This window comes from Gorilla gorilla, chromosome 5 (genome assembly GCF_029281585.2).
Source record: "Gorilla gorilla gorilla isolate KB3781 chromosome 5, NHGRI_mGorGor1-v2.1_pri, whole genome shotgun sequence".
Lineage (NCBI taxonomy): Eukaryota > Metazoa > Chordata > Mammalia > Primates > Hominidae > Gorilla > Gorilla gorilla.
In genome coordinates this window covers 134,772,259-134,787,289 of record NC_073229.2, presented here as the reverse complement: position 1 = coordinate 134,787,289, position 15,031 = coordinate 134,772,259, and the positions used below count along the sequence as shown (strand labels likewise).

Genomic DNA, 15,031 nt, shown 5'->3' with positions numbered 1-15,031 from the left:
AATATATTTAAACCTTAACAGGTTCTCCCTACTTCACCACACCTGGCCTGCATGTCTTGCACCAAGTACTAACATATCTTTTCCAAATGGATATATATGTTTACAGACTCTCTTAGCTGCCTCTCTTAGATTGAGGCACTGGCAGGATTCTTATTTGTATATTAAGATTTCCTTTATAATCCTGAATGTTCTAAAAAAAAAATCAGCATCATTTATACCTATTACATATTTGGGGAGAAGATGAGCTAAGAAATGCTTTATTCTAATTTCTTTTTTTGAGACGGAGTCTCGCTCTGTTGCCCAGGCTGGAGTGCAATGGCGCGATCTTGGCTCACTGCAACCTCCGCCTCCTGGGTTCAAGCAATTCTCCCTGCCTCAGTCTCCCAAGTAGCTGGGACTACAGGCTCCCGCCACCATGCCTGGCTAATTTTTTTGTGTATTTAGTAGAGATGGGGTTTCACCATGTTGGCCAGGCTGGTCTCGAACACCTGACCTCAGGTGATCTGCCTGCCTTGGCTTCCCGAAGTGCTGGGATTACAGGCATGAGCCACCACGCTAGGCTTATTCTGGTTTCTTTTACTAGAAATTATATTTATTGAAAGTTGAATGCTTTTTAGAAATATGTTAAAATAAAATGTGTTAATCAGCCTGGTTTCTTTGCTATTAGAATATACCATGCTAAAGGTGATGCAAAATTGTACTCACTTGACCCACTACAAATTCATGCTGCCCTATTTCAAGCCCACCCTGCTGTTTAGTTTTCTACTTTTTCAGTTAACTCCCTAGCCCAGTTGCTAAAGAAGCTGTTCTAAACCAACTTCCTTTTCTTTTAACACCTCTATCCTAAGTTTGCTGAGATTATCAGATTCATTCAAAAGTTTGTTGATGTTAATTAAGTAGCTGGTAGCTTTCCTTCTCTTCCCTCCCCCACTTCCACCATAATTTCTCACTTGTCTGTTTTTATTTTATTCTTGCACTCCTTTTCTTAGAGGCATTTATTGAGTTCCTACTTTTTGCCAGATACAGGCGAAAGGGAGATAAAGGATGGTCCCTTCTGTGAGAGACAGTAAAATGAACAGTTTACTATACATTGCAATATGTACTTTCATGTTACTGCATTTATTTTACACAATCACCCTCTGAAAATAAGGAAGACAAGATTTAGAGAGGTTGTAGCTTCCTCAGCCTGTCAAAGCTAGAACTTGAATTCCAAGTCCTGAGGCTCTTTCCCTACAAACATCCCTGCCTAGTGATATCAGAGCTGTCTGGTGTGATCTCACTGACCTCTACTCTTTGGCTGTACAGCCCTGCCCTTGAGAAAGCCTCTGTGAAAGAGAGACTTTCCTTTCCTAAGTCCTATCTACTAGTGCCCTTCCTAGCTTCTAAATGTCTTCCTACCTCATAGTACAATATTGCTATTTCCCCTTCTCAAGTTTCTCTTTTTCACCTTTAAACCTTCATCGTCCTTTTCCCAATTTAAAATACATCTTATATCCATCTTGTTTTTCTTTAGCACTTGCTCTATTCATTTCCCTTTTTGTTCCTCTACTTTTAGAACACATGATGTTCACTCTTTGGTTCCACTTACTCTAATTTGTTATAACCTGGCCTCTAATTCCATCCCTCTATCAAAAGTCCTCTCTAAAAGGACACCTGTGACCTCTACTTTACCAAATCAAGTGGCCTGTATTAATCGCCTTTCTCCTTTACTGCAGTAAACCATTTGTTCTTCTGACAGTCCTGGCTTTGAGGGTGTCTTCTCCGTTGGTCTATATGGCATACCATAATTCCATTTTTCTGCCTCCCACTTTTGCTGTGACTTTGCCTTCTATTCATTCTTGCCTCTTACTTCTACTAACCTATTGTTTCAAGGCACTGGCTTAGGACATGGCTTCCCTCTAAAATTACTTCTTTAGGAAATTGATAAGTTGTGGCCTCAGGATCATGGATTTATGAAAATGATGCTAAGATCTTGATACCAGAGCCTAATCTCTCACCCTAGCCGAAGTCTTTATTTCTATTTGGATATCTTGTGGTAACTTATCCTCCATTGTCCCAAACCAAATTCATCATCATCATCTTGTATTCCCCTTGTTTGTACCATTCGTCACATTTCTCCCAGTCACCCAAATCTAATTTGTTCTCTTAGTACTCCTTAGCAAAATTCTGTACTCTGGCCAGGCCAGTTAGTTAACTTACTATTAAGAGTTTTAAGATTGTAATTCTGCCAAGATTAGGGATAAAACTAGGGTTAAAAGTAAGTAATAATTAATGATAAAGATCTAATGGACAATCAAGATAGTTTATTAAATAGATTTTAAATTTTGTTTTAGTAGCCACTATTGTTTTTTAAACATTAGTAATACTGATGCCTATGCCTAATGCTTTGATACAGTGTTGTTTTTTGCTTAAAAGAAAAGGATAGTTGGGCTGGGCACAGTGGCTCATGCCTATAATCCCAGCACTTTGGGAGGCCAAGGCGGGCAGATCATGAGGTCAAGAGATCGAGACCATCTGGCCAACATGGTGAAACCCCGTCTCTGCTAAAAATACAAAAATTAGCTGGGCGTGGTGGTGCGTGCCTGTAATCCCAGCTACTCGGGAGGCTGAGGCAGGAGAAGTGCTTGAACCCGGGAGGCGGAGGTTGCAGTGAGCCGAGATACTGCCACTGCACTCCAGCCTGGGCGACAGAGCAAGACTCCATATGGGAGGCGGTGGGGGAGGGGGAGTGGGTAAGAAAAGGATACTTGCATGGAAAACACATTTTGCCCTTTGCTGTATCTGAGCCTTCCCATTCTCAGCAACCTAAAAACTTCCCAGGTCTTACCTAAAATGCTTATTGCCTTCCTCTTTTGCTATTCAAAATAATCATCCTGCAGGATCCAGCCCAAGTCCCACTTTCAATTTAGTCTGCTTTTACAAATGTTTATTATACATTGTTCCAGATAACATAATAAAGGAGAAATAGACCTTCCCCCAGGGGACTTAGCATCTAGTAGAAACCGGTGACAACTTCCTTTATTCTCACAGTACTTATCACTTTTTTGCTTCTACTCTGTATATTTTGTCATCTCACCTTCCTGTAAGCTCCTTAGTGGTAGACCTTGTTTGTTGCTGCTTTTCATTTGATACTAATTAGCACTCACACCAGAATTTTACTAACCTTATCTGTGAACTGGAACAATTTCATCCATGTGTAATTTTAGAAAGTCAACTGTTATAGTAATCTTTAGACTAATTACCTTTTGTCTAAATTAGTATTTATTTGAAAAGTAGTTTGAAACTCTTTTAAAGTTCATAAAATAGATGGGAATTGTTTTTAAAAGTATGTATTTTTTCCTTCTGGCCTTGATTGCATCTGCGAGTGAATAGATGAGGCTTAGGTAAAACTGAGGAGGTAGAGAATAAGGGGAGAAATATTGGCTTTAGCTGACTTCACTTTAGAATGTTTTTCAATGGATGAAACAGCATTCCATCATATTACTTTGTCATCAACAACAATTGGCATCTATTAAATATATAAAACAGTGCCTTGAATATTGTGTAATATTGTAGAATAATAGGTGTAATATTGGTAGAATGAATTTGAATATTTTTGTTTGCTGTAGGGAAATGTAGTTTAAAAAGAGTAGGTATCAGCACAGGCTTCCTTTGGATTGCTTTAGTTTTTAAGAGCTGGATACTCCAAAGCATGCTCAAAAAAGTCTTACAAATTATTCAAAATCCAAAGAAACAAAATCACTACAGGCCAGGCTCAGTGGCTCATGCCTGTAATCCCAGCCCTTTGGGAGGCTGAGGCAGGCAGATCACTTGAGGTCAGGAGTTCATGACCAGCCTGGCCAACATGGTGAAACCCCATCTCTACTAAAAATACAAAAATTAGCCAGGCATGGTGGTGGCGCACCTGTAATCCCATCTACTCGAGAGGCTGAGGCAGGAGAATCGCTTGAACCTAGGAGGTAGAGGTTGCAGGGAGCCGAGATGGCGCCACAGCACTCCAGCCTGGGCAACAGAGCGAGACTCCATCTCAAAACAAAAACACAACAAGACAAAGACCCGAAATTTCTATAAATTAAAAAGATTTTTTGCCTGTTCTGCTTATGTAAATGTAAATTAAAATTTTAATATGTTATACCGTAGCACATTAGTTTTAGATTAAATGACATTCTGTGGTTGAAAGTTTTATGTGCATTTATGCATTTTATAGTTCATTGGGGCCCCTTATACAATCAAAATTTGTTATGTATATTATGTATTCAAATTATAGAGGCTTATTCTTGTGACTTTGCCTTTGTGACTTGCAATTATCATATGTATAATTTGTTGGATGTCAGATTTAGTAGTTAAGGAGGTAACTCCTAAATTATAACATGGTTTTTGTTTGAGTACTGGCATCTTTATTTACTATCCCTGTGACCACAGGCAAGTCATTTAACTGCTTTGGGCCTTAGATTCTTCATCTCTGAAATAGGGAGCAAAATACTGATTAAACCAGTGTTCTTATGAGGATTCAATGAGGTGAAATATGATGTATATGAAAGCCATTTGTAAACTGCAAAAGACTTTGTAGATAAAAGGTGTTGGTTATTTATGATATCTTAAGAAAATTAGTTTCCAGGATCTTATTGCAGTAGTAATTTTTTTTATTACTTTTATATACCCCCAATATTTCAATTGATTAGCTTTGGTTTAGACCTTTGTTAAGTGCCAAATTATAACAAATTATCTTTTATGTGTTCTGTGTGTGCTCTTGAAAACATGCATGTGATGTGCTGATTACCATTCAGCAACTGGCTCTCTGGAGCAAAAAATGTCCCAATTTGTAGCATTTGCTGTTTTCCATGTTGTAGATACTCCTACCATAGCCAATTCCAAATCACCAGTATGCTGTCATTGAATGCAGAATTGGGAAAAGATATGTATATATCAGCTCTTGTGAGTTTGTTGGATCTGGCTGCAGCACACACTGAACTAAGACGTAGTCAGGTTTTGTTTGTTTGTTTGTTTGTTTTGAGACAGTCTTGCTCTGTCTCTTGTTTGTTTGTTTTGAGACAGAGTCTTGCTCTGTCACCCAGGCTGGAGTGCAGTGGCACGAACTCGGCTCACTGCAACCTCTGCCTCCTGGGTTCAAGTGATTCTCCTGCCTCAGCCTCCCTAGTGGCTGGGACTACAGGTGTGCGCCACCACGCTCAGCTAATTTTTGTATTTTTAGTAGAGACTGGGTTTCACCATGTTGGCCGGGATGGTCTTGATCTCTTGACCTCATGATCCACCTGCCTCGGCCTCCCAAAGTGCTGGAATTACAGGCGTGAGCCACTGCTCCTGGCCATAGTCAGTTTTTAAATGTATAAGCATACAGAAGTCATCATTAATCAAGGATACTTTTGAACTATTTTAGATTTCAAAAACACTTAAGAATGTTTTTGTAACTCTCTGAAAGCCAGGAATCTGAAGTCAGACCTGGATTCTAATTCTCCCTCTGCACTTACTAGCTGTGTGACCTTAGGCAAATCAGAATATCTTTTTTGGGGGACAGGGGATGGAGTCTCACTCTGTCGCCCAGGCTGGAGTACAGTGGTGTGATCTCAGCTCACTGCAGCCTCCGCCTCCCGGGTTCAAGCGATTTTCCTGCCTCAGCCTCCCAAGTAGCTGGGATTACAGGTGCGCACCACCATGCCCAGCTAATTTTTGTATTTTTAGTAGAGATGGTGTTTCACCATGTTGTGCAGGCTGGTCTCTAACTCTTGACATTAGGTGATCCGCCCACCTCGGCCTCCCAGAGTGCTGGGATTATAGGTGTGAGCCACCCCACCAGCCCAGAATATCTTTAAGCTTCAATTTCTTCATCAGTAAAACAGGCACAATAATAGTATGTCCTTCTGATGGTAGATAATAAAGGTAAATGAAGTTAATTCCTTTCTGGTACTTGGTGTAGACCTCTGGTTAAAAAGGGAGGAAAAGGATTGCTTTATAAGGTCAGCAGCTATTGTTGTCAACCTTGCATGGTTCTAATAGCATGTCAAACTGAATTTTACACTTGATCTTAGCCAAAAGGACGAGAAACAATCAAACTGAATTTTATGTTAATTTATTTTATTTTTTAGCTGACATGGGTTTTGCCAGATTATTCAATTCTCCTCTAAAGCCACTAGCAGATTTGGATCCAGTAGTTGTGACATTTTGGTATCGGGCTCCAGAACTTTTGCTTGGTGCAAGGCATTATACAAAGGCCATTGGTAAGTTGGTCTAGGCCATTGGTAAGTTGGTCTAAAATGATTTACTATCTTGTCATCTAACGATCATAAATATAAAATGGTATAATAATAAAGCTACTTGATGAAAACCATTTTATACATTTTTGTAAAAGTCCTATTGTCTTCTATATTCCTAGATTTCTGGTAGATTTAGATTCTTAACTGCATAGGAGAATATGGTTATTTTAAAAGAAGAAAACATTTTCTTTCAGAGAATAGAGGTATCAGTATCTGATCCTGTTGAGTTGCTACGGGAACAATAACATGCACATTTTATTTTGTACTTAGTAGCTGTTGATCAGAAGAACTGGAGAGAAGTTTAGAATTGTTTTCTTCACAAAATGAAAAACAAAAACAGGAGTAGTGCAGTATTGGAAAGAACCCCTTCTATTTGGGGAAAAGTTAGTCACATTGTTTCCTAAGCAAGAAGCAATATAACTAATCTTTCTCTCTTGCCATTACAGTTATGAGAATGGCAGTTTCTCCATTAAGGTAGGAAATAGAGTCTGGGTAGATTAGCTGTGCTCAGCGTCTTGCCATCTCATCAAGTTAAAAAAACTGAGTAAGAAAATCTGTTATAAACACACTCTGTAAAATTTAAAGTCTGCCTCAGAACAGTGGCTTCAGAGATTTGCTACCTGGTGACTGCAGTATCCTCAGACGGCCCAGCTGTGAATGGAGGGAGTCAGTAGGAGCTGGCCCTCCTCAAACCTAGAGATTTCTTTAAAGGAAGGAAAAGGAGAGAGTAGGGGAGTGTACATTGTAGCTGTTAGGAGGGCTAGTTCTACAAGGTATCCAAATTTCCTAAGTGTATTTCTTTAAATTTTCCTTTTATTGAATTTTCTGTTTATTGGCATTAGTCTCATATCAGTTTTGGCTACCTTTAGCTGCTTTTGTTGAATTCTATTTAATAAAGGCACTGCAAGTATAAAATTATTAAAAATAGACAAGCACAATCCTTTCTCTGCTAAACAAGCTTATGAAAAACCTGGTGATACCCAAAGAGCTACAAAGGAAACTCTCACACTTGGAAAGATTAGACTGATAATTAGCCTACTCATGGGTTAAAAAAGAACACAAAAATTAAAATATAGTAAGTCCTCATTCATCAAGACGTCTGATTTCTGCAAAACTCAGACACCAGAACACATTTAGATTTTGTCCAGAGACACAGACTCTAGCACAGTGCTGCAATATTGTAAGTTATTGATAAATACTGCTGAATAGTTTTGTTAAATTAGTGAAAAAGCCTCTCAGTAAACTGGTGTTTGACAGTAGAGGAATGTGAGAGTGACATAAAACCCTTACCTGTGCAGCTGGGCCTCTGGTAAGGCAGCAGATCAGAGGCTTCCAAGGCCAGGCTGTCATCAGTGGGCAGTGGCAGCCGTCTGCAAAAGGTGAGGGAAGAACTACAGACAGCAAGTGGAAGGGATGGAGTGGCCCTGTGATCCTGCCTGTGTACATTCCAACCAGTGACTTTTACTATGGAGCTGTATTTTTGAGACTTTTAGAATCATAAGTTTGTTTTTTCTGTCATTTAGGTCTCTCCTTACCCACTATTGAAAACAGTCAAATCCCTTAGACAACCTCAGAAGGAACCAGAGGATAGGAAGAGACTGAAAGTAAGCCAGGGAAGGGAAGAGTGTTAGTTGAAAGTAAAAGGTGATGCCTTAGAACAGGTTAATGACAGATAACCCAGGACACGAGGAAGGGAGAAGAGGATGCAATCTCCATAGAAATCCATATACCTTAGACTTAATCCAAACACTAGGACAGTCTAGATCTAGAAGGGAGATTTCCTTTAGGAAAAGGCACATTCAGTCAAAACCTTCTGTTAAGCTAAATGACTTCCCACCAATGTCTGTCCCACTCTCAGAGAAGCTAACACAGCGGGTCCATGCCCTTAGGTAGGTGATTCTGTTGTGCGGGACCCATGTACTTTGAGAGCCCACACTTTGAGAAGCACAGTTTTATGAATATTTTCTGATTTACTTTTCTCTTGTTGAAATGAAAATAGATGCTTTTTTTTAAATAAATGAAATCGGATATGAATTGAAAACCAATTATACTTCTTATTTCCTCAGGGTAAGGAAAAATGAAATTGAATTTTAACCAGCTTGCAACTCACTTGCTTGGTAAATGAAATTTACCGCTTAAAGATAAAAACATAATCACTAATTTCTAATTTTAGTCAATTCCCAATTATCCATTCTGGATAGAAGGTAGGAGAAAGTTAAGACAGAAAGAAAGAATAATCCCCAAATCAGTTATCTTAGGGCTTCAAATATGTTAATAGCAGACATTTATAAGTACATACTTGTTCACTTTTTCGTACTCTTCTCCATACATGGTCCATGTTAGAAATGAGTACTTAGGGCCGGGCAAGGTGCCTCATGCCTGTAATCCCAGCACTTTGGGAGGCCAAGGCAGGTGGATCACTTGAGGTCAGGAGTTAAGACCAGCCTGGCCAACATGGTGAATCCCCGTCTCTACCAAAAATACAAAAATTAGCCAGGCATGGTGGTGTGTGCCTATAATCCCAGCTACTCAGGAGGCTGAGGTGAGAGAACCCCTTGAACCCGGGAGGCATTTGATATCAGTGGAGGTTTGTGGGGTGACAGTTGGGGAGGAGAGTGGCAGTGATGATGACAAGCAGTGTTGGGGCAGGTGTGTTTATGGGTGTGTCAGGAGAACAAATCATTGATAGAGGAAAGAAACCTGAGAAGTAGCTACAGATGGTACAGGAGCCAGATGGCCTTTTGAAATTATAGGCTAATATGAGGCAGAAAACCTTTGAATTTACTGCCACCTGCTATCTGAGGTTTCTTATGTTAGCAGTTCACTGGGAACTCAAGACCCTGGCTCTTGTCCTTTGAATGGAGGACAAACCAGGAATTGGCATGACCAGGCACATGCAGTAGTAGTCCTGGTATACTGCATAGTAGAGGTGGTAATGAGGAAGAGAGATGGGACCATCAGAGGCAGCCGTATCGGGGGAAGAGTGACCACCAGTATGACATGGGAGAGAGAAAAGAATTCAGAAATGGATGCTGAGCAGTATTATTACTCTACTCTGTAGTGATGGATGTTCATGATGATGATGACCTTGCTGCATCATTAAGGAGGATTACATTTTTTATAGCCTTTTATGGTGGCAGGCAATGGTGTAATTAAAAAATGGTTGTCGAAGGAATATGTTTCCATTATCCAGAAGGCTAAATTATGTGGAAGGAAACTGTACCTGAATGTGGTCAAATAAGTAAGGCATTACTGCATGGATTTTTCCATTTGGCAATTTGTTTTAGGAGAGAGCATTCTGATGCATCTTCTAGCTAATGGATATACAGTAGTCTCCACTTATCTGCTGGGAATATGTCCCAAGACCCCCCCAGGGGATGCCTGAAACTGCAGATAGCACCGAACCCTGTATATACTATGTTTTTTTGATCTGATAACCCAGACGACCACTAAGTGACTAACCAGTGGGTAGTGAGTGTACAGTGTGGATGAACAGAGGGATGATTCATATCCCAGGAAGATGGAGAGCATAGCATGAGATTTCATCACACTGCTCAGAATGGTACACAATTTAAAACTTATAAATTGTTTATTCTGGAATTTTCCATTTAATATTTTCGAACTGCAGTGGTTGACTGCAGGTAACTGAAACTGGGGGGCAAAAACTTAGATGAGGAAGGAATAGTGTAATTAACCTTTTTCCTTGTATAGCTTATCGCAGAATGTGATTCACATATTTAATAGGCTACTAAACACAGTACTTTTTTATGCTATACCATAGTTTTTTTGTTTGTTTTTTCCAAGATGGTGTTTCACTCTGTCACCCAGGCTGGAGTACGGTGGCGTGATCTTGGCTCACTGCAACCTCTACCCCCGGGGTTCAAGAGATTCTTCTGCATCTGCCTCCTCAGTAGCTGGGACTACAGGCGTGTGCCACCACACCCGGCTAATTTTTTGTATTTTTAATAGAGACAGGGTTTCACCATGTTGGTCAGGATGGTCTCGAACTCCTGACCTCAAGTGATCCGTTCATCTCAGCCTCCCAAAGTACTTGGAATACAGGCATGAACCACTGCACCCAGCCTCCCCAGTTCTTTTATATGGTCTATACTGTCTGTCTAGACTCAAAACTTATAAATTCTACTCTATCATTATACATTGGATGGCTTTAAAAGAATTACATCACCATGTCTGATGATGATATTGTTTCAGTATATCAGATCTGTGTATTATGCCTGGTATTAGATTATCAATTGAATACTTTAATGATTAAATTATTAACAGTGGTTAGACATGGTAAGACCTTGTCTCTACAAAACAATTTTTTAAAAAATTAGCCAGGTACAAGTAGCACACACCCATAGTCTGAACTACTCTGGAGGCTGAGGCAGGAGGATTGCTTGAGCCCAGGAGGTCAAGGCTTCAGGGAGCCATGGTTACACCACTGTACTCCAGCCTGGGTGACAGAGACCCTAAAAACAACAACAAGAAAAGTGGTTAGAAAGACCTTTGCCTAAATCTAAAGAATTTGTTGCTTGCTAAATTGACTGTCCCCATTTATTGTCATCAGAAAATTTACAAGTAAATGTTTTTTATTACTTGGCTTTCAATTTGTTACATGATGATATAGCTATTTCATGTCATGTATATATATATATACACATACACACACATATATATACATACCTATATATGCACACATACCCACACATATGTCAAAATACAAAGTACAATAATGTTTTCTTAATGCACTTATTGTAGTTTGTATATTGATTTACTGAAAAGTATTTTTATAAGTAGGCTGGGATTATATCTAGGAATTATAACCAAGGAAATATATACAAAAACTTATGTTTCTTCCTTCCCAGATATATGGGCAATAGGTTGTATATTTGCTGAATTGTTGACTTCGGAACCTATTTTTCACTGTCGTCAGGAAGATATAAAAACAAGCAATCCCTTTCATCATGATCAACTGGATCGGATATTTAGTGTCATGGGGTTTCCTGCAGGTAATTTATTTTCCTTTTTAAAGTCATATTTTGAGTCATATTTCAAAATCATTTCTTCTCAAAAGCATATTTTAATGTATATTTATAAACTAACATAATTAGGAGATTTTAAATTAACACATTATTTTCTATAACAATATTTAATTTTTTTGTAAGATAAAGACTGGGAAGATATTAGAAAGATGCCAGAATATCCCACACTTCAAAAAGACTTTAGAAGAACAACGTAAGTAATTCCACACAGTCTTAGTCTTTTTGTGCTGCTATAAAAAAATACCTTAGACTGGGTAATTTATAAACAACAGGAATTTGTTTTCTCCCAGTCCTTGAGGCTGGAAAGTCCAAGGTCAAGGCACTGGCATGTTTGGAATCCCATGAAGGTTGCTTTCTGCTTCCAGGGTGGCACCTTGTTGCTGTGTCCTCACATAGGTAGAAGGGCAAAAAGGGGCAGATGCTGTGTGATGCCTCTTTTACAAGGCATTAATCCCACTCCTGAAAGCAAAGCCCTCAATTCTGGAATGCCTTATCTTCTAATACTGTTGCATTGAGAATTAAGTTTCAACATGAATTTTGGAGGGGACATAAACATTCAAACCATAGTGTACATTAATTATAGGTAGTAATTTCAATGAGAATAGTTAAATTAATCTTTTTAAAAAACAGATGTAGATTGTTATTTAAACTAGAAACTGAGATTTTAGCATATTAATTATGCCTGTGATTTAAAGAAGATATTCCAGATACTGTTAACATATATAGTTCAGGTTTAGGCTGCAGTATTAAAAACTTTTAAGAATTTAAGGGTCAATAGGTAGTTTATATCTGCTATGTTTTAGCATGAATAAAGTTCTCAGTTCTAGGCCACAGTTGTGGTTTTATCTTTATCTGAGTAATGACTGGTGACTGACATGCTGGACTAGGAAACCTGGAAGGCTGGCAGAAGGAAGAACACGTGGCCTGGAATATGAATAAAACAAACTGATGAAGGCATTTACTTTGAGCAGAAATGAGATTAAGGGTGATGGCATGTGAGGTGTTTGTTATAAATATGCACACTTACCGAAAATTGTGGAAGAGCTTCTCTATGGGCAACTTACCAGGAAAATTTCAGGACAGGATGGCTTATAGGAACAAAAGCAGACATCATAAAGAGAAATAGAGAATGGCATTGATCATTTCTAACCCCTTTTTCTCACAGTCCTTGGTGGGGTCCTTTGCCTGTATCCATCTCTTAAGGACAGTGCTGGTATCAAGGTTCTATCCTGAGCTCTTTTCTCACTCTAGGTATTTTCCCAGTCAGACTCTATGATTTTGATGGCCACAATTTACCATCAATTATGTGGATAACTCCTAATATTTATCTTACTCAGTTCACCTTTCCAAGTTTCAAAATCATTTATCTAATTGCCTTATGGAATCCCAACCTGAATGTTCTATAAATTCTTCAAACATTCAAAACCAAACTAGTTATTTTCATTTAACATTTTATTGTTCCCTTGTTGGCAAGGGTACAATAAAATGGACATTCTGGCCAGGCACAGTGGCTCACTCACGCCTGTAATCCTCACACTTTGGGAGGCTGAGGTGGGAAGATCTCTTGAGCCCAGGAGTTTGAGACTAGCCTGGGCAATATAGTTAGACCCTATCTCTATTTTTATTAAAAAAAAATTATTACTCATATGCTACTGGTGAGGATGAGTACTTCTCAAACTTCAGTGTACCTACAAATCACCTGGAGACCTTGTTAAAAATGTAGATTCTGAGTCAGAATCAGGGGTGAGGACTGAGAACCTTCATTTCTAATGCAAGCTCTCAGGTGATGCTCAGGTTGCTGGTAAAAGCTACATTTGTGTAGCGAGATTCTAGAGCACCTAAAAAAGGCTTTAAAATATGCATGCCCTTTGACCTGATAATTCCTGGAATTTATCCTGTGGAAGTAATCAGAGCTGCCACAAATAGATGAGTACTTATTATATACCAGGGTGGTGCTAAATCCTTTACCTACATTTTTTCATATGATCTTCCTAGCAAATCTATAGGGTAGGCATAATTATAATTTCCACTTTTCAGATTCAGAACCTAAGGCTTTCTTAGAGGTTAACTAACTTGCCCAAGATCACACAATTGGTGAATGACAATCAGGGTCTAGTAGGGGTCTCTGAGTCTCACCTGCTAGGCAGTGTTGGCTCCCTGCCATGCACATCAGATTTAGCTACAAGGACTTGTATGCCACAGCTATTATGAAACAAGTAATACCCGTACCAGTAGGAGATAGGCAGCCACTCAAAATAATAAGTTTGAAGATTATTTGACAAGAGAAAATGTTTATGAAACAATATTGAATAAAAAGCTAAGACAATTTTTTAGTAGAATTCCAATTTTATAAAAACAAAGCAAAAATTCCTGTGTTTATACCATATATGTATATGCCACACACACACAAAACACCAAAGGGACATTATAAAAATTTTGTCAGTGGTTTTTTTGTCACTGAGTGGCTTGATTGTGAGTGATTTTAATTTTCTTCCTTATACTTTCTATATTCTGTAATTCTTTTTATCATGAACATATATTACCTATTTTTAGACCTTTTAATTTGAAATATTTCATATGTAGGAAAGAATATATAATGAAAAAATATCTAGTATATTTAGAATAATAAAATGAATACCTCTTTGCTCACCTCTGAACCTAAGAATTAGAACATCACTAAGATTACTAAAGTACCCTGTGTGCCCCACCTCCCTATCCACATCCCTCCCAGAGGGTAGACTCTGAGTGTTCTGCATTTGGGTTTATCATCCCCACAGTTTTTATTATAGTTCTAGTCCACATGTTTATGTACCTTTAAAAGTTATTGTTCAGTTTATTGTCTTTCAACTTTTTATAAATGGTAACATATTATGTATTTTCTTCTGCAACTTGCTTTTTCTCCTCACTGAACCTTGCATATTCATTTTTACTGTTGTATAACATTCCATTCTGTGAATGTATAAAAATGTACCCATTTTTCAGTTGATGGACATTTGGATTGTCTATATATATATACACACACACATATATATATATACGTATATATATGTATATATGTATGTATGTGTATATATGTATATATATGTGTATATATATGTGTGTGTATATATATGTGTATATGTGTGTGTATGTATATATATGTGTATATATATATATATTGGCCATTACTAAAAGGCTAAGAACATTTTTATCCCTGTATCCTGATACGCATGTACAAAATCATCTCTTTGACTCAGGTATGTGCCTAGAAATGGAGTTGCTAGGTCATAAGCTATACACATTTTCAACAGTAATGGTTAATGCATAACTGTTTTCCAAAGGGATTGTAACAGTATAAACTCTCATGTTGTGTGTGACAGTTCCTATTTCTTCACACATTTGCTAATATTTGGTAATGTGTTCCTTCTTATTCAGAAAAAACAATGACTTAAACACATACCTTATAGGAAAGCCAATCTTGGAGCTTATCATTAAAAAATATCAATTGGATGAGTGTTCCCAGTGATGTGTGACTGTGCGTGTCCTTGCAGGTATGCCAACAGTAGCCTCATAAAGTACATGGAGAAGCACAAGGTCAAGCCTGACAGCAAAGTGTTCCTCTTGGTAGGTGCTTCTCTCCCAGACTAAAATCTGATTCTCAGCACAAATCTCGCCTTCTATTTACTCAGCTATTCCTCCTCTTTAGAAACAAAGGAAATTAGTGGATGCTGGGGT

The 15,031-nt window shown here is 38.4% G+C and overlaps 1 protein-coding gene across 8 annotated transcripts in view; it reads left to right on the top strand.

The window, feature by feature from the left end:
• The window catches only part of CDK19 (cyclin dependent kinase 19), a 206,357-nt gene that overhangs the window by 178,133 nt on the left and 13,193 nt on the right, over nt 1–15,031 (top strand). For all 8 annotated transcript variants that reach the window (XM_055391508.1, XM_031012405.3, XM_055391512.2 and 5 more), the window contains 4 exons: nt 6,105–6,236; nt 11,141–11,284; nt 11,441–11,510; nt 14,848–14,920. In XM_055391508.1, the coding sequence (XP_055247483.1) occupies nt 6,105–6,236; nt 11,141–11,284; nt 11,441–11,510; nt 14,848–14,920 (419 nt within the window). The remainder of the gene's footprint in view (nt 1–6,104; nt 6,237–11,140; nt 11,285–11,440; nt 11,511–14,847; nt 14,921–15,031) is intronic.